The sequence below is a fragment of the Zootoca vivipara genome, chromosome 8 (genome assembly GCF_965207765.1).
Source record: "Zootoca vivipara chromosome 8, rZooViv2.hap1.1, whole genome shotgun sequence".
Classification (NCBI taxonomy): Eukaryota; Metazoa; Chordata; class Lepidosauria; order Squamata; family Lacertidae; genus Zootoca; species Zootoca vivipara.
This window is the reverse complement of record NC_142591.1, coordinates 70,562,845-70,587,710: the sequence shown is the minus strand read 5'-3', so window position 1 is coordinate 70,587,710 and position 24,866 is coordinate 70,562,845. Positions and strand designations below refer to the sequence as shown.

Genomic DNA, 24,866 nt, shown 5'->3' with positions numbered 1-24,866 from the left:
GATGCCTATTCAGTTTTAAGCCAGTTTTAATGCTGGCCTAACAACCAGAAGCAAGTCCTTCACGTTTAATATTTAAACATCATGCTTAATTTTTAAACACTTGAGATCTTTATGATTATTAAACTTGTGGCTGAAGCACTTTTGGAATCTTGTCTCCTGAAAGGGACTCATACTCTCCTTTCTGCTCACAGGGATTGCTGTGGATATGCTTCAGAATGCTGTTTCAGTTCTTTCAAATCACCCTCCCCAAATTGGCTCGCTTGCCATTGATACCTAGACAATTATTAGAAATCAGAGGTTCCTAAAGAAAAATACCAAATGCTCCTCAATGAGAAGATGAATAATGGTGGATATGCTCTCCTAAAGGACACACTACACACCATCAATCCCTTGCAATTTGTAACTGTAAAGAAGTATTTAATCTTCTGGACTGTGTTCTCATTTCATCTGGCTTTGTTGCTTAATAATAATAATAATAATAATAATAATAATAATAATAATTTATTTTTACCCTGCTCATCTGGCTGGGTTTCTCACTCTGGGTGGCTTCCAGCAAAAGATTAAAAGTACATTGAAACATCAGTCATTAAAAACTTCAGAAAACAGGGCTGCCTTCAGATGTCTTCTAAACATCAGGTAGTTGTTTATTTCTTTGACATCTGATGGGAGGACATTCCACAGGGTAGGCGCCACTACCGAGAAAGCCCTCTGCCTGAGTTGTTGTTGTTGAGTCGTTTAGTCATGTCTGACTCTTCGTGACCCCATGGACCATAGCACACCAGACATTCCTGTCTTCCACTGCCTCCTGCAGTTTGGTCAAACTCATGTTTGTAGCTTCAAGAACACTGTCCAGCCATCTTGTCCTCTGTCATCCTCTTCTTCTTGTGCCCTCCATCTTTCCCAACGTTAGGGTCTTTTCCAGGGAGTCTTCTCTTCTCATGATGTGGCCAAAGTATTGAAGCCTCAGTTTCAGGATCTGTCCTTCCAGTGAGCACTCAGGGTTGATTTCCTTCAGAATGGATAGGTTTGATCTTCTTGCAGTCTCCTCCAGCACCATAATTCTGCCTGAGTTAGAGGGTTGTTGTTGTTGTTGTTGTTGTTGTTGTTGTTGTTGTTGTTGTTGTTGTTGTTACAGTATTTCTATACCGCCCTATATCCAGATCCAAGCCCCCAACAGACTATACTCTTTTTTTGTTTATTAGGTTTGCTCCACTATGCTTTGTCCCCTTGCTTGCTACTAAACCTTCCCATCATTCCTCTCTTCTTCCTGGTCTCCTTTCCTTTACCAGTTGCTGGAAACACAAATGGGGAAAGTGCTTTTGCACTTCTCTCATGTTTGCAGGGTTCCCATAGGCGTCTGGTGAGAACAAGACACTGGACTCGATGGGCCTTTGGACTGATCCAGCCAGGATCTTCTTATGTCCTTAGTCTATCTTTGCATCTGACTCTTTCCTGTTACTGCGAGGCTACGCTGTTTAGCTTCCCTGGAGATGAGCTTCTCCATTCCCACTCCTCCAGGTTACAACTGTGAATCGTTCTGAGGCTCTAGCCGAGTAGCTTCAAGAATTGGCCACATAATCCTACTATAGTTTCTGGTGTCTGTGTTTGGGATGCTCTTCACTTGGATGCAGAGGGAGGAGATGGAAGCACTGTACCAGACCATGAATGCTGGAGACTTACATGCATATGCAGTATGGTTCTTGAAGTATAGTTGGCAATTGGCTCCTTTGCCGTAATTTTGTACCTGGTGCTATTTTGATCCGCCAAGGCTATCCTAAAACACTTCCCAGAACCCTCTGAAATATTCAAGAGCCCCGTGCCATGCAGGATGATGTGGAAAGCATTCTTTGAGGTTTTGAAAAGCACCACTTAATAGCTGCAATTCTTCTGTCAAAAATCTCAGTGCATGTGTGTACTTGCTTGACAAATTGAGCAACTGTGTGCTGTATATGTCTGGGGATCTGTCTCTATAATGGAGGAAATTTATTTTGTCATTGTTAAGTTTTTTAACTTTTCACAGCTATAGGTTTGGACTCTTGCCCTGAACCTCAAACCCCCAGCAGTGGAATTAAAGTTGGAGACAGATACATGGTTGGCGATGTGGTCTCTTTCCAGTGTGATCAAGGATATTCCCTCCAGGTAGATTTTTTAAAGCGTGCATATGTGTAATTTGATTTGTTTGTAAGTAAGCATTCACATAATGCATCTGCAATATAAAATGTGTAGTAATGAGCTTCAGCTTTGTGATTTGAACCATATAATTGCCATTTCCAGTGGAGCACACCTAGCTTGATAAATATGAGATACTTGTGGTTTATTATTCAGATGTCCAGGCCCATGAACCTGAATAGTCAGTTCTAATGTCCAGGACCTGACATGCTTTCTCCCAAATACTTCCTTTTGTACGAAGTGAGCTGGGGAACAACATTGTAACGATCAGCCATGGCAGGAAAGAACTGCATTGGTAGACTGCTAAATTTGAAAACGTTTATCTTGCCATTACAGGGGCATTCACATATAACCTGCATGCCTGGACCAGTAAGAAGATGGAATTATCCCATTCCAATTTGCTTAGGTATGTCTTTTGTGCAACACTATTTATTTAATTTCAAAGGTGGAAGAATAGCAGACAATGAAACGTTTAAGATAAAGCACAAAGTAGAACCTGCAACAATATTTTAATTGTATTGTTTTATTATTTTGTTTTTAGACACCCAGGGCTCCTTAGGAAGGAAGGAAGGAAGGAAGGAAGGAAGGAAGGAAGGAAGGAAGGAAGGAAGGAAGGAAGGGATAGAAATGAAAACAATTAAACAATCCCACCTCCCCTCATTTTTTGTTTCTCTCCCCTCCCAACAGATGCCTAGCATTCTGTGGCCACTGAACATCCTCTGTTCTCCCACTGGATTTTGTTTTTTGTTTTTTGCTGGGGGTGGGGTGTTAATCTTGGGGTAACTGGCAGCAGGCTGACACCTCAGTGCTTGTCATTAGGATTGGAGTGCCCCTTAGGCAACCCCCTGAGTTCTGTTAGAGGCCATGTTCGTCGTCACATAAAATAATATTCAAGTTTTGAATTTTAAAAACACCGCGTGTGTAGCAAATCGAGAAGCTTAACTTTTAAATGTTATTTTAATCTTGTTTTGTGTTATGTCTTTATATTTCTCTCTCCTTTTGTAGCACAGTGTGGTGGTTTTATGTCAGACTTCAGTGGAGTCATCCTTAGCCCAGGATTTCCTGGGAACTATCCTAGCAGTCTGGACTGCACATGGACTATAAAACTTCCCATTGGTTTTGGTATGTATTAATCCAGCGTGACTTTTTGCTATTACTGCTATTATTGCACTTGTTCTTGTAAGTGCTTTTATATATAAATATATACCTTACTTTTAAAGGGACGTGGGTGGCGCTGTGGTCTAAAGCCCTGTGGCACAGGGCCTAGGGCTTGCCGATCAGAAGGATGGTGGTTTGAATCCCCACGACGGGGTGAGCTCCCGTTGCTCGGTCCCTGCTCCTGCCAACCTAGCATTTTGAAAGCACGTCAAAGTGCAAGTAGATAAATAGGTACCACTCTGGCAGGAAGGTAAAACGGTGTTTCCGTGCACTGCTCTGGTTAGCCAGCTTAGTCATGCTGGCCACATGACCCGGAAGCTGTACGCCGGCTCCCTCGGCCAGTAAAGCAAGATGAGTGCCGCAACCCCAGAATTGTCCGCGATGGGACCTAATGGTCAGGGGTCCCTTTACCTTTTTACCTTACTTTTGGATGGTATCTCTCCTATATTAACATATAAGCTTTCGGGGTTTGTTATTTTAAGAACAGAGGAAGTTATATATCACTAGTCCAACTAGAACAGAGGAGTTATATATCACTAGTCCAACTTGCCTACTATTGTTTACACTGGGTGGTAGTCACCTATGTTTTACTTAGAGTAGACCCATTGAAATCAGTGGCCCTAACTGAGGGGCAATCCTATGCAAGATCAGCCAGGATGAGTAGGTTTGGATGCAGTGGATCTCCAGCTCAACTGAAGATACCGGTACATAATGTACTTTTAATGCTAGTGGAATGCATTCATTTAATCATTTTCTATGAGATATAAGTTCACAGCTTTCTGAGGTCTGTATCCAATGAATGGGAACTGTTTGGTTCTTACTGTGATTTGCACTAAATATGTCTTATGAGGTATCAAAATAATTAATTGATGTAAAAATAAGCATTCACTATTTTGTAAATCTATTTTCTTGCCACATGGAATAGTCCCTCAAAAGGTCCCAAAATAATTAACTTTATTTCATACATTCGTTCAACTGATTCTACCCCAGAGACTCAGAGCAAATGGGATGAATTATATAGACATTTAGAGCTAAAATAAAACCTTTCCTTGGAAATGCAATAGGGTACGTATTGTATGGAGGCAAAATTGCACGGCAAGAAGCAAAGGGAATGTAACTTTCCAATTTAAGTAAAATCTGAATATCAATTTTAAAAAGAAAGGGTAATGATAAAACTTGATCTAGAAGTTGTTTTCAGTACCCAGATGAGTGAGAATGAATGTTTTAAATTCTATTTATATAACTTCTGTGATGATGAATGTGTTTAGAGATTGAGGGAGCAATCCTATACAAAAGAAGCTGGCACAAAGTTAAGCTGTTCAAATAGTTTTCGAGTTACACCACCCTTTTTGCTATCTGAACTTTTGCTGGGTTGCCAGGTACTGAGCCAGGATCCAACCTAAGTCCCACCCCTGCCACACCCTCAGAATTCCCCTTTTTTTTCTGGGCTTATACCAGGTTAAGATCCGTCAGGCTGAGCCCAGCCGGGTGGGTCCTTGGGATGGGGGAAGGTATGCTATAGGATTGCTCCCCGAGTGACTTAAGTAAAATGTGGTCCCCTAATGAAAACATCAGAATCAGATTGCATGTCATGTCATTCCAGTAATATGACATCCTCATGACTGCTGTTTTTTAAAAAACATAATTTATAGGTGATAGCTAAGTCATGCTCAGAGAAAGCCCATTAAAATCAATAGACTTACATTTAAAATACATTTATTTCAGTCGGTCTACTCTGAGCATGACTATTGTTGGATATCACCACATATATTTCTATGCATTATTACTACCCAGAACGTTGGTATATTTTTGTTTATCAAAAAATGCTTTTCAGGTGTTCACCTGCAATTTGCCAATTTTTCAACGGAGACAATACATGATTATTTGGAAGTAAGAAGTGGGTCAGCAGATATTAGTACTGTCATTGGGAGACTCAGTGGCCCTCAAATACCGGCTTCTCTCTTCAGCACAACCCATGAAACCAGCTTATATTTTCACAGTGACTATTCTCAAAACAAACAAGGGTTTCATATTGTATATCAAGGTGAGTGATTTCAACTGCTTCTTTTAGAAACTTGTAAAGTATGTGTTTGTATCCAGAGGATGAGACAAAGCCAAACAGAAGGCACAGGGGTCAGTGTGAAGGGCACGAAGCAATGACCAAGGATTTTGAGTAGTGGGAGAGACCAGTGAAGAAAGCCGAACTCCACCTGTAGGTTATTGCTTTAGCATGAATGGAAGTATTTGTAATGTCCACCAGCAAGGAAATAGGAGCACCATGAGCCTTTGTGGCTTGATGAGAGCCACATCCTGGGTGCAAGGGCAGTTGGTGAAAAGATGCCATGCACTCACGGTAGTGGAGCCAAGCCTGTGGAATTGAGATTAGACAGACATCTCGATGCACTTCAGGTGTATGACTAAGGGTTTGTCCACAATTCCACTTGCCCTGCCACTTTCCCCATTGAAAACCCACTCTTTACCTCTGAATCAGAACAAACGTCAATCAGGTTTTGCTCCAATTCAGCAGTAAAGAACATATTTTCCTAGAGAAAGTGGCCACAGGGCAAATGGAAAACCGCAGGACAAGCAAAGTGTGGACAAGATGGTAATATGTTATAGTTCCTGCAGGCATTGTATGGTGGTGCTTGGTTTTAGGATAATTTTATTGTTTTGTTTCATTTTCTGTGGTTTGTTTTTACATAGACCATATACAGCAAGCACGTCCAACTCTCTAGTGAGTGCAATCTACTCCCAGTATAATTAAACTGGGACTGATCTACCCATTGTCATTGCCCATAGTTCTGAAGCTTTTTTTTAGGGGGAGTGAGCAGAGCTTTTTGGGGGAACTATTGCATAAAATCAATAGCCCAACACTCCACTGACCACCCTCCTTCACACACTCAGCCGCCAATGCACAGAATACAAACTTTCAAAGCAGAAACAGGGTGATCACTTTTTTTTTAACTCCCGCGATCGACCTGGAGCACCACGATGATCTATCTGTCGATCGTGGTTGACCGGTTGGACATTGCTGACATACAGGGTTGTCATATGTCCTCTTTTTTCCAGGACACACCCTCTTTTTCATGATGAGAATCTCCATAGAGATCCATAGTTAAAAGTTGAAGTCGGCAAATGTGTCCTCCTTTTAGGCAACCCTAAAAATGTGAATGGATAACCTGTATATAAATAATAAATTAAATAAATCCAAAAGCATACTGTGTATTCAAGCCTGCCATCTGTATTCTTTAGATATTTTTGCACACGGTAGCAGATTAGACATATTGGGTTGTGTCCAGTGATGCAAAAGCAGAGATCTACTCACAGAATGACAACTCCATTTCCTCTCGAATCGTCTTCTGCCCATCTGCTCCAGAGAACCACCCAACCTTCTGGAGCTGATTTTGAGGACTGGAGGGAACAGGAGAGAAAGGGAAAGTTCAATTGCACACATAGGCAACTGTTGTGCCAGCAGAACCATAGCATTGCTTTTAGTTCCCTTTGAACAGAACAGGATCTCCCAACACTTTCCAGGGAGGCAGGGTAGATAATCCTTTCATTTCTGTGGCTTTTTTATTTTAGTAAATGAAACAACAACAAGAAACAGTGATAGTATACGTATTTTGAGTGTATGTGGAAAAATGTTAGGGAAACTGGGTTCATTGTGTTGTGACTCATCAGAGTATAGCCAACATCATAACATATTGGAAGATTTTATAAGGTCTTTTATAGATAGATAGATAGATAGATAGATAGATAGATAGATAGAAAAATATCTGTACAAAGACCTTCTATTCTTGTGCATAGAAAATATCCTTACTATTTCATTTCAGCATATCAGCTGCAAAGCTGTCCTGACCCACGACCCTTTCGCAATGGTTTTGTCATCGGAACTGACTTCACTGTTGGGCAGACTGTTTCATTTGAGTGTTTTCCTGGGTACACGCTAATTGGCAATTCAGCACTTACATGTCTTCATGGGATAAGTCGTAATTGGAACCATCCTCTTCCAAGGTGTGAAGGTATGTTTTCAATAGAAAAGTACTAGTTCCTGCAAACTTTCCCTTTATTGACTGTACTCCAAATAAGGAGAATTTGAGCTGAACCAGAAATGGTCTTCTTGAGAAAGTGGGATGGTTAAGAGATTGGTATTGGACCACAATATCACATGGTAGTTAAGGCTGCTGGAGAATAGAGGAAATATGGAATTTGTACACATAATCACTTTTCTTGGTGATCTGTTTTGTTTTGTTTGTTTTCACAGCTCTTTGTGGAGGAAATATAACATCAATGAATGGCACAATATACTCTCCCGGCTATCCTGATGAATACCCAAACTTCCAAGACTGCTTTTGGCTTGTAAGAGTACCACCAGGGAATGGAATTTATATAAATTTTACAGTGCTTCAAACAGAGCCTATATATGATTTCATAACTGTCTGGTAAGCAGAAGTTAATCATTATTCATTTATTTTATAATCTGGCACGCTTAGGGACACATATGTTTAAAAGATGCATCTTCTTGATTTGCCTTGCTTTGGTGAGGCGAGGTAGTGGTGCAAAATAAAAGAAATGTTTTATTTTGTTCAGCAAAGTAGCTGTACTTGAAGATGTACTTAAATATGCTCCACAGAATTAAATTTGGGGGGTGACATGTTTGCATTGTATTCTATGGCAAATTACTCTGTGATTAAGTGCAAAATGCTATAAACACTTACATGGGAGTACTAAACACTATTGATCACAATCACACTTCCCTTTTCATACATATACATAAGATTGTGATGCATATGTATGGTAATACCGTATAACCTGGAGAAACAAATGACTGTCATGCATTAAACATAGAGAATTGACACTAGTAAATACCTCCTGGTTCATACAGTTATATTCCTTATTCCCATATCAAAGGATGGTTTGTAGGTATTAATGAACTACCACATATTTAAATTGTTTAATAGAGCTGTTTCATATATCCAGCGGCTAGTCAACCATATTGAAATAGTCAAGTGTATATGTGAATCAGGCCTCTGGTTCAAAAGTTAAATATATGAATCCTGCTCCAGAGGAAACTGGCCACAAGTTTCCTTGAAATTAATGAAATTTGCTATTGTGAGTGACTTCTCCCATTGGTTTCAATGAGTTTTGAGTGTAATAAACTTCTTTCTGAATCAAGACTATTATGTGCAATAAAACTGCAAGCAGATCTGTTACAGAGCCAACATACATTTTTAGCCAAATTATGTTTATGGGTTCAGAAAGAGAAAGAGCAAAGAGCAGCAAGTGTATGAAATCATATTTGATAAGTCCTGATCAGTGCTTCCACTGAGATTTTCCTCAGATGGACACAATTTAGTTTTTGAGAATAAAATGATTGGAGACCTTGGTTTTGTTTTTGTTTTTTTAGGTAATGTATATCTGTCTTTAATGTGCTGACCTTTGTTGTGCATTGTTCTGAGTTCAGTTTTGAGGAAAGGCAAAATAAATTTAAATTGTAGTTAAATAAATATATACATCAAGGAGGATAACTGGGAAAGAGGAGAGAAGGAAAGGAATCCACCATATGGAAATTGTATGACAAATGTTGTTCAGTAGCTAAAGAAAGACTGTATGATAATAAAGTGGGGGGGAGGAGGAGAGAAAATTCATTTGTGTGTGTCTGTTTTAACTGCTTCATCATCTGCCAGGACACCCACCTCAGGCTCTATTTATCCTTATTTAACCTTGCCATAGATATGGCACTGCCTGCTTAATAAGCCATGGCCATGAGCTTGTTCCTGGCAGTACCGAGCTGAGATGGAAAGCCATGAAGGCCAAACAAAAAGATCTCCTTAATCTTGGCTGCTGTCTTTGTCCATGGAGTTTTCTTGGCAGGGATACTGGAGTGGGTTGCCAGTTCCTGCTCTTGGGTTCCATGATCACTGCAGATGGTGACAGCAGTCATGAAATTTAAAGATACCTGCTTCTTGGGAGAAAAGCAATCACAAACCTAGACAGCATCTTAAAAAGCAGAGACATCACCTTGCCAACAAAGGTCCATAGTTAAAGCTATGGTTTCCCCAGTAGTGATGTATGGAAGTGAGAGCTGGACCATAAAGAAGGCTGGTCGCCGAAGAATTGATGCTTTTGAATTATGGTGCTGGAGGAGACTCCTGAGAGTCTCATGGACTGCAAGAAGATCAAACCTATCCATTCTGAAGGAAATCAGCCCTGAGTGCTCACTGGAAGGACAGATCCTGAAGCTGAGGCTCCAATACTTTGGCCACCTCATGAGAAGAGAAGACTCCCTGGAAAAGACCCTGTTGTTGGGAAAGATGGAGGGCACAAGGAGAAGGGGATGACAGAGGACGAGGTGGTTGGATAGTGTTCTCGAAGCCACCAACGTGAGTCTGACCAAACTGTGGAAGACAGGAGCGCCTGGTGTGCTCTGGTCCATGGGGTCACGAAGAGTCAGACACGACTAAACAACAACAAATCTTGGCTGCAGTTCCTGAAGCCAGATCAGCCTGTATAAACTGGTCACCTTTCTCTTTCTGCTGCAACCTGATCATCCCCATTTGCTGTTTATCTTCATTTAGTAAATCTAAGACAAACAGTGCTGTCTAATAAACACCATAATTAGGGATGCTTGCAGATTCATATTTTTTTGTGTGGATTCTCATATGAGCTGACCTGATCCTTTGACCTCCTGGACTGATGTGTGGATTGGAATGGAAATGTTTGGATTTCACACTGCTATGAATTTTGCAATACCATTCATACCAAAGTGCATTTTCTTTTAGCTATATTATAAATGAAATCCATTCAGAAGTGTGGGCTTTCAGATATAATAACAATGGCTCTGTGTCAGAAGGTGGAAAGTGATACACACTGAGGCAAAAAAATTTAAAATAAAATCCAACATTCACTATACATTAAATGTATTGTAGCAGAGACTAACAAGGATATAAATGTTTGTGTCATAATTTAAATCATGGTGTGTGGCAAGATGAACATATTAATACAGGTGTGGCAGCTGTGAAGAAGTTGGGATTCCATGCTAGGAATTAATAGGAAATGGATTGTAAATCAAACTGCCAGTATTGCAATGACCTTATACAAATTAATGCTGTAAGGTAAAGGTAAATGGGTAAAGCACCCCTGGATGGTTAAGTCCAGTCAAAGGCGACTATGGGGTTGTGGCGCTCATATTGCTTCAGGCCGAGGGAGCTGCCATCTGTCCACAGACAGCTTTCCAGGTCATGACTAAACCATTTCTGGCGCAATGGAACACCATGACAGAAACCAGAGTGCATGGAGGAGGAGGAGGAGGAGGAGGAGGAGGAGGAGGAGGAGGAGGAAGAAGAAGAAGAAGAAGAAGAAGAAGAAGAAGAAGAAGAAGAAGAAGAAGAAGAAGAAGAAGAAGAGGAGGAGGAGGAGGAGGAGGAGGAGGAGGAGGAGGAGGAGGAGGAGGAGGAGGAGGAGGAGGAGGAATTTGGCTTTGATATCCCGCTTTATCACTACCCGAAGGAGTCTCAAAGTGGCAAACAATCTCCTTTCCCCTCCTAACCCACAACCCACAACAGACACCCTGTGAGGTGGGTGGGGCTGAGAGACTTCAGATAAGTGTGACTAGCCCAAGGTCACCCAGCAGCTGCATGCGGAGGAGCGGAGACGCGAACCCGGTTCCCCAGATTACGAGTCTACCACTCTTAACCACTACACACTGAGAGCCAGTGTGGTGTAGTGGTTAAGAGTGGTAGACTCGTAATCTGGGGAGCCGTGATCGCGTCTCCGCTCCTCCACATGCAGCTGCTGGGTGACCTTGGGCTAGTCACACTTCTTTGAAGTCTCTCAGCCCCTCTCACTTCACAGAGTGTTTGTTGTGGGGGAGGAAGGGAAAGGAGAATGTTAGCCGCTTTGAGACTCCTTCGGGTAGTGATAAAGCGGGATATCAAATCCAAACTCTTCTTCTTCTTCTTCTTCTTCTTCTTCTTCTTCTTCTTCTTCTTCTTCTTCTTCTTCTTCTTCTTCTTCTTCTTCTACACCACACCACACCACACAGGAAATGCTGTTTACCTTCCCGCTGCAGCAATACCTATTTATCTCCTTGCACTGGTATCTTTTCAAACTGCTAGGTTAGCAGAAGGTGGGACAGAGCAACAGGAGTGCATCCCTTTGCATGGATTTGAACTACTGTTCTGAACAGCAAACCCAAGAGGCTCAGTGCTTTAGACCACAGCGCCGTGTGTGGCCATACTTGGAACAATGTTTACAGTTCTGGTGTCACCCTATTATACAATAAGAATATTGTAGTAAAGAAAATGATGGAGTGGTGGTGAAAGAACTCTGCGATGAATGGTTACAACATTTGGCACACTTTCATTTAAAAAGTGAGAAGAGGGAGTTTGACTGGGGGTGCAAAATTCTGCATGGTGTGCTGTTCTCTCTAATAATGCTAGAACTTCAGGTAATCCAATGGAACTGGTTAGCAGAAAATACAGGACAGGCAAATGGATGTACATTCACATAATGTATAATTAATTTATGAAATATAGCATTATTGTTGTTGTTGTTGTCATCAAAATTTCTATACCACACTTCATCCGAGAATCACAGCTCAGTTTACAATATAAAAACACAAAAATACAACAAGAGCATGCCCCCGACTGCCACACACGCGGTTTAAACAGTCATAGATTGTTTAATTAGCCAAAGGCCTGGGGGAAGAGGGATGTTTTTGCCTGGAAAGGCACCAGGCAAGCTTTCCTGAGGAGAGTATTCCACAAGCTGGGAACCTCTACAGAGAAGGTCTGCTCTCATGTTGCCATGCTCTGGACCTCTCAAGGAGGAGGAGACACATGAAGACAGACCTCGGATAATGATTGCAGGATGTGCGTCGGTTCATATGGGGAGAAGCAGTCCTTGAGGTATTGCAGTCCTGGGCCATTTAAGGTTTATAGGTCAAAACTAGCCCTTTGAATTGGGCCCTAAAACTAATTGCCAGCCAGTGGTAAGGCCAGGGTTGGTGTTATATGCTCAAACCGTCTTGCCATGGTGAGCAACTTTGCTGCTGAATTTTGCACCAGCTGAATTTCCCAAACTGTCTTCAGAGGCAGCTCTCATATAACACATTGTGGCAATCTAACTGCAGTAAAGTCATACCTCGGTTTAAGTACGCTTCGGTTTGAGTACTTTCAGTTTAAGTACTCTGCGGACCCGTCTGGAATGGATTAATCCACTTTCCATTACTTTCAATGGGAAAGTTCACTTCAGGTTAAGTACTCTTCAAGTTAAGTACGGACTTCCAGAACCAATTACACTCATACTTCGGGTTAAGTATGCTTCAGTTTGAGTACTCCGCGGACCGTCTGGAACAGATTAATCCACTTTCCATTACTTTCAATGGGAAAGTTTGCTTCAGGTTAAGTACGCTTCAGGTTAAGTACAGATTTCCGGAACCAATTGTGTACTTGAACTGAGGTACCACTGTACATCTCAGAATACTAGCTACAGGAGAAATAATGTATTTATTTATGTTTATTCAGAGTGCATGGAAACGCTGTTTATTCCATTTATATCCCACCTTTCCTCCCCCAAGGAGCCCATGGAGGCAACACAGCAAAACAGTAAAAATCTATTTAGATTTTTTAAACAACAACTATTCCAATACAGATGTGGACTGGGAAAGTGGGCTGGAGTAGATGGACTGAAGAGTCGATCCAGGGAAGCTGTCATGTTCTTTTGAATCCACCGAGCATGTTTTACATTTATGCTATTTATCTGAATCAAATTTCAAGCAGTGTTGATAGCATCCTGTGAAATAACTAGCCACTTGGTGCAAATCAAGAAATAGGTTGAAAGACAACCAACAGTTGAAGAGCACCTCTATAAGTTTGGTTTTAAAACAAAAATTCAGAATAAAGAAAAAGAGCAGGATGAGATGCAGACATTTTGCCCTGTATTGTGTTGGTTAAAAAAAATCTGCAAGAATGTTAAGGGCCACATAATTTTAAATGGCCTGCTATTTTTACGTTCTTTCAAATGTCAGTGTTTCATTGTCTGAATATGACCACACATCACATGAATGTGACCAAATGCTAACAGCATTTCACCAGCACATTAGGGGGAGATATAGATTGCTCCATAAACATTGTTTTCAGAACATTAAATACCTGTAAAATGCACTTGACAGAAATCTTATGGCCACTAAAAGTGTGGTGTGCACATATTCCGTGGTTGTTTCACACCGTAGTAAAAGATGGGAACAGTCCAAAATACTATAAGCGCCACTGGAACAGCATGGTTTTGGAGCACCAGGGTCTCCTTTCCTATTGGCCAGTTTAGAGACTTGAAGGTGAGGATGACACAGACTCAGAAGATCCCAATTCCTCTAAGTGTGTTAAGGTTATAAAACTAAACAGGGATGGTGAAATTGGGGACTTGAAACGGCATGAAAGTATGTGCACTTATGTTCATTTTTCAGAATGCACACAAACATATTCAGTGGAAATTCCGCTGAAATTGGGTAAAGTATAACTGGGACCAGATGCTCTCTGAACTTTGCCCATTATAGCTTACATAATTGCTTATCTCCCCACTCTTCCTCATTTGGACTTCTTTTTGGCACGTTTTGAATTCTTAACTAGAGCATGTGGCACAGGCATAGATTTAATTTATAGTGTTGTTTTTTTTGCCGATGTTTCTTTTAGGGATGGTCCTGACCAAAGTTCTCCTCAGATTGGACAGTTTAGTGGCAACACTGCATTGGAATCAGTCTATAGCACTTCAAATCAGATACTGATAAAGTTCCACAGCGACTTCACAACGAGTGGCTTCTTTGTGCTTAGTTACCACGGTTGGTGTTGCGTATCTTTATACTGATTGTCTGCCAATTGGTGTTTCGTTCAGCTGTTTACTTTCAGATTAACTGCACATTGTAGAGCCAGTAATATTGCTGGTTGTAGGGAAATTGATAGGAATTGCATAGGAATATGGATGGTCGTAGGATTTGTAAAAAGAAGAGCAAGGCATGGGTAATGGGATTACACTGGTGCTGAAACTACTCCAACATATTATCAGTGAACTGCTGACCATCCTAGACAGTGATGTTTTCATTTCACTGATTCACAGTCCTTCATTGGAAGGTCTGCCTTTGCATACTCAAAGCCCCTTCATCCTCTTAAACTAAAACAACAACAGATCGCATAACAGTGGCACAAAAGTGGAACCAAGCCCCAATGAATTACTCAGAGAAAGGGACAAGAAAGGCACTTAGGCCTCATTGGTTGGATTATTATTATTATTATATCTCACTTTACAGGTGACTCTAGGCAATTTACAAACATACAATAAAAACAGCTTAAAATTGCTTTTAAAAGCTGTACAAAAACCAACTAGAGATCTACAGTTCAAAATGAACACCTAAGGCAGAGACCTTTTCATCCAGTCTTCAATTTTTTGAGACAGTACAGATAGGGGGTGCCATATCTCAACAGGGTTGCTGCTGGAAAAACAAGACACTCTCTCAGGTTTGGTGGGATGAAAGAAATGTCAGAAGGGCAGAAAAGAAGCAAGTCAGCCATAAGGTTTCTTGAATATCCCCAAAGAGTGCTTGAATGCATGCCAAAAGTAATACTACCACAAGTTAGGAACTGTTTCTAGGTGCTGATGTTTGCACTTAGTGTTACAACAAGGGGTAGTGTCATATCTATTTTTCTTCTGATCAGTTGGACATTAGAAGAAGCTGTATGGTTATGCCATATTCATTTATAAGATGATTCCTTCAGTAGCACCTTAAAGACCAACTAAGTTTTTATTTTGGTATGAGCTTTCGTGTGCATGCACACTTCTTCAGATACACTTCTTCAGATTCAGAGTGTATCTGAAGAAGTGTGCATGCACACGAAAGCTCATACCAAAATAAAAACTTAGTTGGTCTTTAAGGTGCTACTGAAGGAATTTTTTTATTTTGCTTCGACTCAGACCAACACGGCTACCTACCTGTAACTACATTTATAAGATGGTTATTCAAAGAGTGCGAAGGAGTTCGTACAATATACATATATTTTTTTTGCCCACAAAAAATTATGCCTTCATCAGGTTTTCCAACATATGTGATAAATGGATAATCCCCATTGGGAATGAATATGAGGTGTTTTCTTAAACATTCCAAGTCCTCTTGAACCAGGGTAGTTTGCTTTTAGATGTTGATAGAGAAGGCTATAAAAGTTATTACCCTATGAAACAGAGCAACACATTAATTAATGTGTCTTTTGCATTTCATAGCATATCAGCTTCGAGTGTGCCAGCCTCCACCTGCTATAACGAATGCTGAAATTCTGACTGAGGATGATGAATTTGAAATAGGTAAAGTCAATCTAAGCATAAATAACAGATATTTCCTCCCATATAGAAAACTGCTGAATGTGCACAGACAAGCACTGTGGTGTTTAAACTCCGTATCAGTATGGGCAAACGTAAAAATTTCATGTGGCTTTGCATGCTAGAACAGCCTACAATTTAACTGAACTAAAGACCCTTGAGAATTTGCAAAATATCTGGATAATCAGAGGTTCAGACAAGTGGAAGGTGCAATTCATAGGCTTATGATTTCTAGCAGTAGTTTGGTGGAAGGTGATGATTAAAATATAAGGAAACAAAATAAAAAAATTCATTCCAGTAGCACCTTAGAGACCACCTAAGTTTGTCATTGGTATGAGCTTTCGTGACCATGCACACTTCTTCGGATACACAGTGTTTTGTTTCGACTACGACAGACCAACACGGCTACCTACCTGTAACTAAAATGTAAGGAGATTATGATCAGTGAAAGGGCTTTCTACTATCGTTAACAAAGCCCATTTTCTGGATTCCATTGCCGTTATATTTTCTACATATGCAAACAAGAATTATCTCCATGGCATTGGCTCTAGTTGTTTCCATAGGTAGGTACAGAAATAGCTAATGATTGCCTCCCCTCTGCTAGCAGCCTTCTGTGTCTTCACAGAACTGCCCAAGAGGAAAGTGAAAGGTAGCCCCAGGGACTACAGAAAGAGAGGGAATAGCAGAAATCCTACTTTTATTTGTGGAGCACCCAGACCAGGTGACAGAGGGAAACTCACTCCAGCAAATGGCAGATGCAATTCTTGTTTCTAGGGCTGCCATATTTCACAGGAGAGTTGTTGAACTTTTTTTTGCAAAAAGAATGAAGTTTTTGGCCAAAGTTGTTGGAAATCCCCCCCCCCCAAGAGGGAAATTGTGAGCTATTTTAAATGAAATTTACCAACACCTACACTTCTGACACAGGTTGCCATACGTCCGAATTTTCCCCCGCCTTTTAGCGATTCTCCAGCAGCCGTATCCCGGCGGTTTTAAGGCCAGTCCACATGTATGCAATATGTATCCCTATTTCCAAGATAGTGACACTTCTTAGCACAATCTGGGAAATGGTACGGTCCCACTGAGAATTTTCAGGTGACTATCGTGGTGTAAAGCCTTCTGTACTCTGTGGTACTAATAATCTGGCCAGCAGGGTTTGGCTGCAATCCTAGACAGCAAGATGTACAGATCCGGGAGAAAGGCGCATGTGGCCAGATGCAATTGGAGAGGCTTTACTGCAGCCAATTACCTGGCTGAATTGACAAGACCCTTTTATCTTTAAGACCTGTTTGCTTGCTCAGCTGAATGATCACCTGCTGTAAAAACCTTTTTTTAAAAAAAAAAAAAAGCCATCCAACTGCAAGTGCTGAGCCTACATATATGACTATTCAGGATTGTGTCCTTTCTGGGGATGGTGAAGGTAAATTTAAGTGTCACACAGAGATATTCACTGGCCGTTTTTAAATTGATTGGCACTTGTCACTGAAATCTGTTACGGTATATTTATTGGCTTGTACTTACGATGTCTCATGTGTTTTTGAACCTTTTTAGTTTTGTTTTGTAAACCACCTTGTGAAGTCAATGTCAGGTTAGAAATCCATTCAATAAATAAACAAGTATGAATAATACAATTGTTATGAAACCTTTTAAATGTGTGCCCTATAATGCAAGGGATCTCCATTGGGTGCTGCTGACTCTATAGTGTTAGAAATAATAGTTAAGGGTTGTTGTTTTTACAAAAGTTGTTTTTGAATCTTTTTATTTGCAGTTTTAATTTCAAAAAAGCCATGTACTAACCACAATGTATATTTATGTCTGAGGAGGGACAGCGGGAATAAGGGTACTTGATGGCTTCCTCTTAATTACTGTCACGACTGCTAAAAAATAATAATAATGCAAAGCTTTTAAAACTCCACCATTCTGCTGCATTGCTTCACAGAGTAACAAACATCCAAAGTGTGTGAGTCATACTAATAGTAGAGCTGGCAAGAAATGATAAATGTGTCTGCTCATTTGCCACAACATTTCCCGTGTCTAATCAAAGCTATTTGCGCCAGTGGTCATTTGCAAACTATATATGTTGGGAAAGGTACTTCATTACTCAGTGTGACTATCTGTGCCAAAAGTCCCCAATAATTGTTGTTTAACCACATCTTTCTCCTTTTTTTTTATCAAATAGGGGACATAATAAGGTACCAGTGTCTACCAGGCTTTACATTAGTTGGTAATGAGATTCTGACATGTAGACTGGGAGAGAGGCTACAGATGGATGGAGCACCACCTGCTTGCCAAGGTTTTCTGCTTGGATATCTTTTGTTTAGATGTGTTTGCATGTTGTGATGTGTTTTCAGAGGTTTCAGAGATTTCCTCCTAACAGACACATTAAACTTTTGAGTGCTCAAAGGGCACTGGTTGCAACTCTCTTGGCAATCAGGTATTTCTTTTGCCATGTTGCATATGAGTGAAGGGGGAGCTGAGTCTGAGAGGAAGTGGGTTTGCCAAAGAAGCAGAGGTGAAATTCAAATTAGGAATTTTCCGATTTCTACTTCAGTTTCTTAGCTATGTCAATTCTCATTTATCCGGGTTCTCTGCGACTCACCTATGTGCATCTGTGCATTCAGAGCTATGTCCTCTGTGCATTCAGAGCAGAATATACTGGCAACATATGTTGTTCCAGTCATATTATACATGCATACATTTGATAACATGCACTGTTTAGAGATTCCTCTGGTTCACCAGTCTATAAATGTTTTGAAACAAACAAACAAACAAATAAATGAATAAATGAATAAGTGACATAAATTGATTACCTTCTGCCACGGGGCCCTTTCACCCGGAACAGAATCCATCTACCCCACCAGTAAACACCATTCAGAAGGAAAAGTCTATTCAGAAAGGCCTTCTGTATTAGCTTCCTATGGACAATTCTGTTGGCTACCTTGGTAAATAACCCATCAAGCAATTCCAGCTGCTCAAACTCTTATAATGCCAATGGAGCTCCCATGCCATTTTAAATTAGTGGAAGTCATGTTGTAGCATAAACACTCTGCTCTTGTGTCAATGGTTATTTGCCTGCACACACACACACACACACACACACACACACACACACTTCAGTTAATTGGTGTCTGTAGACAGCAGAAACAAATGATTAAAGTGATAGCCTGGAACAGAAGCAACGTAATTTTTCTCTAATACAGAATCAGAGGAACACAGTTCCTTTACATTGTAGAAAGTCATTGGAGGAACATCAAGAATAAATAGAAACCAAATGAGTTAATTAAGCTTAAACAGTCTCAAATGTCTCTCAAGGACCATAGACTCTACTCCAGTGGCTGGTGTAAAGTGTTTGCTTTCAAGTTCCCCATTGGTGGTGATAGGAAGGGTGGTAACCCTCCCACCATGCTAGGGGCTAGAGATCCGAAAAGTACCCACTAGGAATGATGGGGGAAATCGATTGCGGCTTAAATTGCACTGCCTGCTGGCAGTTTGTTAACACTCAGGAACCATTGTTAGCCCCCAAACTGAGGCATTATGAGGCAAGGGTTGGATAGAGCCCCCTGGATCCAATACCCCTTTGTCAGAGAGGCAACTGTAAGGAAAATCTTGATATCTTTCATTATTTAATTCATAAATGTTTATACCAGAAACGGAATATTTGGATCAGTTAACAAAGGGGGTAGGAGAACAAATGCAAAAACTATAATGCATTATTCTTTTTTTAAAAAAACAACAACACCTGTACTGATTTTTACCTATTCTATGTTAATAGAAATGAAATTATTGGTGCACACGTTTAAAATGTAGGAAAAAATAAAAATTCTATCCTGCCGTTTTCCAGCTATCTAAACATTTAGCAATTCCTCTCTTTTGCAGTTCTTTGTCCTGCAAATGAATTGCGTCTGGATTCAACTGGAGTGATACTGAGCCCTGGCTACCCAGATAGCTATCCAAACCTCCAGATGTGCGCATGGACCATTACAGTGGAAAAGGGTTATAATATCAGCCTTTACTTTGAATTCTTCCAGACAGAAAAGGAATTTGATATACTTGAGGTGTTTGACGGTAACTATAGGACATACAACCTCGGATGATTTAGTGTACATTGTTTTTAGCAAGTAACTTTTTTAAATTGTGTATTTTATCATGCATGCAGTTTCAGTGTCATTGTTGCTTTTCATTTTAGATTGCACCCTGTTATTAAAAATTCCCCTTTATATGCCATTAATGATATGGCCACAATGCATTGCTTTAATTTACTGACTACTTGTTTATGACTCCCTTTTAGTATATCTCTGATTTTAGTTTTCTTTCTTTTCCTTTCTCTGCCTTGCTACCTCTTCCAACATCATCAAGGATCAAATAGTCACAGTCCGTTACTAATCTCCCTAAGTGGAGATTATTCCTCATCTCTAAACATAACTAGCAGTGGCCATGAAGTGTTTCTCCGGTGGTCTGCAGACCATGGCACAAACAAAAAGGGTTTCAGGATACGATATATAGGTAAGTCAATCAAATCTTTCTCTTTTCTACCTTTCAAATACATCAGCAAGCTCAACTTTCAGCTGTCATAGCCAGCGTTGGAAAGATCCAGCCAGCATCATGCTATAATGGAATTTCCCCTTCCTTCTCTATCCTGTCCCACAGCACATTCCCTCACAATCTGCTCCATAGGGTTTCCCAACCCCCTGGAGCACATTGTCCTGGCACATGGATAGAAGAGAAAGGAGAAATCCCATTTGCATGTGCAAAAGTATTTTTGCTCAAAAAGGACATCCCAGTTAGACATTGATCTGTGTGTACAAATGGGGCAAATGGACCTTGGAGGATATTCTAGATATTCTGGACCATATGCAAGAAGGTACACATGATCTGTTCTGTTGGTAGCAAGTCTAATCAAGATGGACATTCTATAACACTAGGCTTATCTGATGAAAAACCCACAAATTTGCTTTCAGTTTCACTTTAGACAAGGTTTAGGTGACATCTTCATGACTGAACTAGATCAAATGTCTTGGGTATGTGTAGCGGGGACAATTTTTTAGAAGAGATGCAAGAGGCATGCTTCTGTACACATTTGGTGAAGTTGTGACTGAGCCAGAAGAAAGAATGGAAATTTAGTATCACATTATCCAAATGTTTGTATCATCTTTCCTTTTGTTTTCTTTTCGGTGGGGCAGTATGTATGCAGATCAAACAAGCACAGTGTCTTAGTTTGATGGTTGGAATGAGGGTTTTGACATTACTGTGCAATGCATTTTTAAAAAATCCTAGTATTCTCCATATCTGAGAGATATATAATTGTAGGAGGGTTTACCTAATCCAGGCTTCCTCAACCTCGGCCCTTCAGATGTTTTTGGCCTACAACTCTCATGATCCCTAGCTAGCAGGACCAGTGGTCAGGGATGATGGGAATTGTAGTCTCAAAACATCTGGAGGGCCGAGGTTGAGGAAGCCTGACCTAATCCTATGGTCAAATCAGCTTCTCTCAAACTTCTTTACACCTTAGTGCCCTTTAGCCAATTAATTGCCTTTTGATAATTAACCATGTGAGCTGGAAAGTCAGGAAACCCCCTGGACAGGACAACTTCTGGAACCCAAGGCAAAACAATAATAAAAGTGTGTGTGTGTGTGTGTGTGTGTGTGTGAGAGAGAGAGAGAGAGAGAGAGAGAGAGAGAGAGAGAGAGAGAGAGAGAGAGAGAGAGACCTAAGTCATGCTAGAGAAAAAAAGCAAGTACAAAATACTAATATTCATTGCTAGAGAGCTAATCTTAGAGGTGTTCAGGGAGTTAATTTGCAGACAAGAGTTACAGTCTGGACTATCCTCAATGATCTTTCTAAAGAATACAAACCCAATTTGCTTCTGAAGAAAGATATCAGAGAAGCAGATGACAGTATTGCAAACAAAAGTGGGAGGGGAATGCATGGGTGTGTGGGTGTGTACACTATGCAAAACCCATCTTGAACCAGGAGTTCTCTTGAACAGAAAAAAAAGGTAATAGTCATTTCCATCTGTTCAATGTGTCAAAGTTCTCCCTGTCCTCTACCTCCTGCCTGGTGTATACATATTCTTTTCATGCTGCAGATGCCATCTTTCATGATCTTCCTACCCATATTAATTACCTTAGATACATGTTAAAACAAGTATCAATTACATTATGCAGAAACTTCAGATAAAAATTTGAACTTAGATGTTGACACAATCTAAGTAGATTACATTTGTAATTAACACATGCAAATGTGATCAGATGGGAAGAAATAAGATTAATAAACAAGGTTTGTACATAGGAAAAAGAATCATAATGTACAACCTAACTGGCGAAGTCGTCTATACCCTATTAAAAATATGCAATACAGATACTTTGCAAGAGATTGTGAGTCTGGATATATTGATTGTGGATTCTGCTTATCTGTGCAACCCAGAGATCCATCTTCCTTACCTAGATGTTTGTTTAGTTTTTTTCTGAAGCCAAAAGCCAAGTCTAAGCAGGTGAAACAACCACAGTTAACACTGGCCTAAGGCCAGACCTTCATTACTTTCCCCACTGGGACATATAGGTGACAACCAGGCTGCCCCATTTTCAAAGTAATATGAAGTCCTTTTTGCCCCTGCTTGCTATTGCCACCTCCCCAAAGTGGGCTGAAACGTGGTCATTGTCAGAATACAGCTTTATTATTCCCCCTTCCCTTGGGGTCTTCACCACTGCTGCTAAAGGGGTCAAGGCTACAAAGTTTGCAATCCCCACAGGAAAATGCCTACTGATAAATAAGGTGATATGTGGGGGAGGAAAAAACCATGCACTAATTGCTTCTTTCTTTTTGTTTTCAAAGCCCTTTACTGCAGTACCCCAGAGTCACCTCCTCATGGGTTCATTGTTAGCCAGACAGGTGGGCAGCTCAACAGCGTGGTTCGCTGGGCTTGCGACCGAGGATTCCGCCTCGTTGGAAAAAGCAACGCTTTGTGCAGGAAATCTCCCAATGGATATCATGCATGGGATGCACCTGTCCCGGCATGTCAAGGTAATCAGCTTTTCCTTATAGAATTGGATTTGCACACTTTGGTTCCCTTCCAAATATCCATGGATGATCTAGTCCACCAGTAGCGCTGCTAACTCCAGTTAATGCAAAAAAGCGCTCCATTTTTTATTTGACTTATTTAAGCTAAGGAATCTTTGAGCCATTATTCGTGACAAGCTCCAGGGCATCATGCAATTAACCAAGTGGCATGAAGCAAAACATTCGACAGTAAAGCAATATAATATGCAGAGCCAGCAGTCTGCCTTGAATTGCTCACAGTAGGGTAAAGTATGCACGTTTTCAGCACCGGGGTGCCAATTCAGTCATTAGGACACATGCAGTTGTCACTTAAATAATATGTGTGGAATAGCCCACACATAAGTGCCCTTAAATTCAAGGAATCAAGAGCTAGAAATTGGAGTTGAATATCTGTGAAGTTTCCCAAGTAGGATTCCCCCAGGTTTGTGGGTTCTCAGGCAGGCAGTAGCACTTTTAATGGTTCCAAAATGTAAGAACTGACACCATGCTTAAGCTGTAATATATATACTCAATTTAGCCCAAAAGTATTTTACCGTGGTTTGCCTTTTTTATTAATAGTTTTTTTTCCCTCTCCTAGGCAAATCCTATGTCACAATAGCCTCTACAAGTGAGAATTTCCTTCATTGTGTTATCTTTATCCAAACCAGAACAATCCCTTTCTTTTCCTTTCGGCATTATCAAATCATTTTTATTTGGTCTACATTCAATTGATGGGCCTGTTAAAAATTTAGAACCGTAAAATATAGGCAGAAAAATGTACCAAACGCACCGACCTCAGCCTTTTCAGTGTGCACTGTTCCATGTAGTCTGCTGCATCAGTTCATATTTATGAGAAAAATATCTAGAGGGAAACAATATCTGGCAAATATTAGTTTGCTAGGATAGCCAGGGAAGAAAATAGGAGGTGATGTGGTTATTGGAGGAAAGAAAAGGCACAGTGGCTTTATTAGAACAAGCAAAAGTAAACTGTGGGCCAAAGGTTGAAGCACAGAAGAGCATTTGATATACTGTATCTGCCTCCTTTAGAGCCACTGCTGCTACTCTGATTTAGTTGTTGTTGTTGCTGCTGTTACATTTACATCCCATATTTCCTCCAAAACCTGATGGTTTCCCCCCTGCTCATTTTATCCTCACAACAATCCTGTGAGGTAGGTTAGGCTGAAATACAGTGTTTGAAATATTCTTGTCCAAACTTTTTTCAAAGAGGTCCAGATTTGATGAAGTGGACATGCATGAGGGCCGACCAAAGTTGTCGGCCTTTTTTTTAGGATTGAAGTTGTTGAGCTTTTCTTCGGATTTTACCCCAAAGTTGTTGACCTTCCATGGGGAGGAACTCCCTGTGGGGGCTGGATTAAACCGACCGGTGGGCCGGATTAGACCCCCATAACAGACTTTGGACATGACTGAAACCAGTTCACCACACTGTATCTCAATGATGGCGAGGATAACGGTGAGGGTAATGGCTATCACTATGATCTGGGCTGTTCCTACTGTTTGGCAGAGTGAGGCAGCTGCTTTAGGTAGCAGATCCTCAGGGACGGGGGCACCAGTGGCAGCTGCTCAGGCTGTTCCTTTGGAAGTATCCTATCCATTCATCTATTTTGGATGATAGAGATGTGTGTCATGTGCCCTGCCCTCTATCCTCCTAAGGTCACCTGCTGCTTTCAGGTGCCACAAGAAGACTCTGTCCTATCACCAGCATTCAGTTAAGATACACCTGCTAGTTCTAGAATGGCAGTTCAGGGCCATTGCAGCCACAGTCAAGACACATGTATCGGCATGAGTTAATTTGGTTTGATCCTATTTACTTTGAAACAAGTCTACTATATTCATTGGGACTTATTCTTGATGCGTAACTTGTAAAAGGTCAATGTGTAAGAACATAAAAATAGTAGAAAAGCCCTGTTGGGTCAGGTCAAAGGCTCATCTAGTCCAGCATCCTGTTCTCAGAGTGGCCAACCAGTTGCCAATAGGAAGCCAGCAAACAAGACCTGAATACAGCAGTTCTATACGTTGTACAGTTGAATACTGAAACAATGGGGACCATTTGTGTCAGGGGATTGTTGCGGCTACTTTCGAGTAAAGATGCTCCAGTCCTCACTGTCTTTAAGAGTTTTATTGT

At 40.7% G+C, this 24,866-nt stretch overlaps 1 protein-coding gene across 3 annotated transcripts in view; it reads left to right on the top strand.

Annotated features, from left to right (window-relative positions):
- CSMD3 (CUB and Sushi multiple domains 3) overlaps positions 1-24,866 on the top strand; it is a 567,595-nt gene that overhangs the window by 474,017 nt on the left and 68,712 nt on the right. For all 3 annotated transcript variants that reach the window (XM_088675845.1, XM_088675844.1, XM_060277658.2), the window contains 12 exons: positions 2,021-2,139; positions 2,506-2,575; positions 3,175-3,291; positions 5,162-5,371; positions 7,161-7,349; positions 7,592-7,769; positions 14,019-14,164; positions 15,595-15,675; positions 17,867-17,980; positions 19,564-19,752; positions 20,044-20,190; positions 22,520-22,708. In XM_088675845.1, the coding sequence (XP_088531971.1) occupies positions 2,021-2,139; positions 2,506-2,575; positions 3,175-3,291; positions 5,162-5,371; positions 7,161-7,349; positions 7,592-7,769; positions 14,019-14,164; positions 15,595-15,675; positions 17,867-17,980; positions 19,564-19,752; positions 20,044-20,190; positions 22,520-22,708 (1,749 nt within the window). The remainder of the gene's footprint in view (positions 1-2,020; positions 2,140-2,505; positions 2,576-3,174; positions 3,292-5,161; positions 5,372-7,160; positions 7,350-7,591; positions 7,770-14,018; positions 14,165-15,594; positions 15,676-17,866; positions 17,981-19,563; positions 19,753-20,043; positions 20,191-22,519; positions 22,709-24,866) is intronic.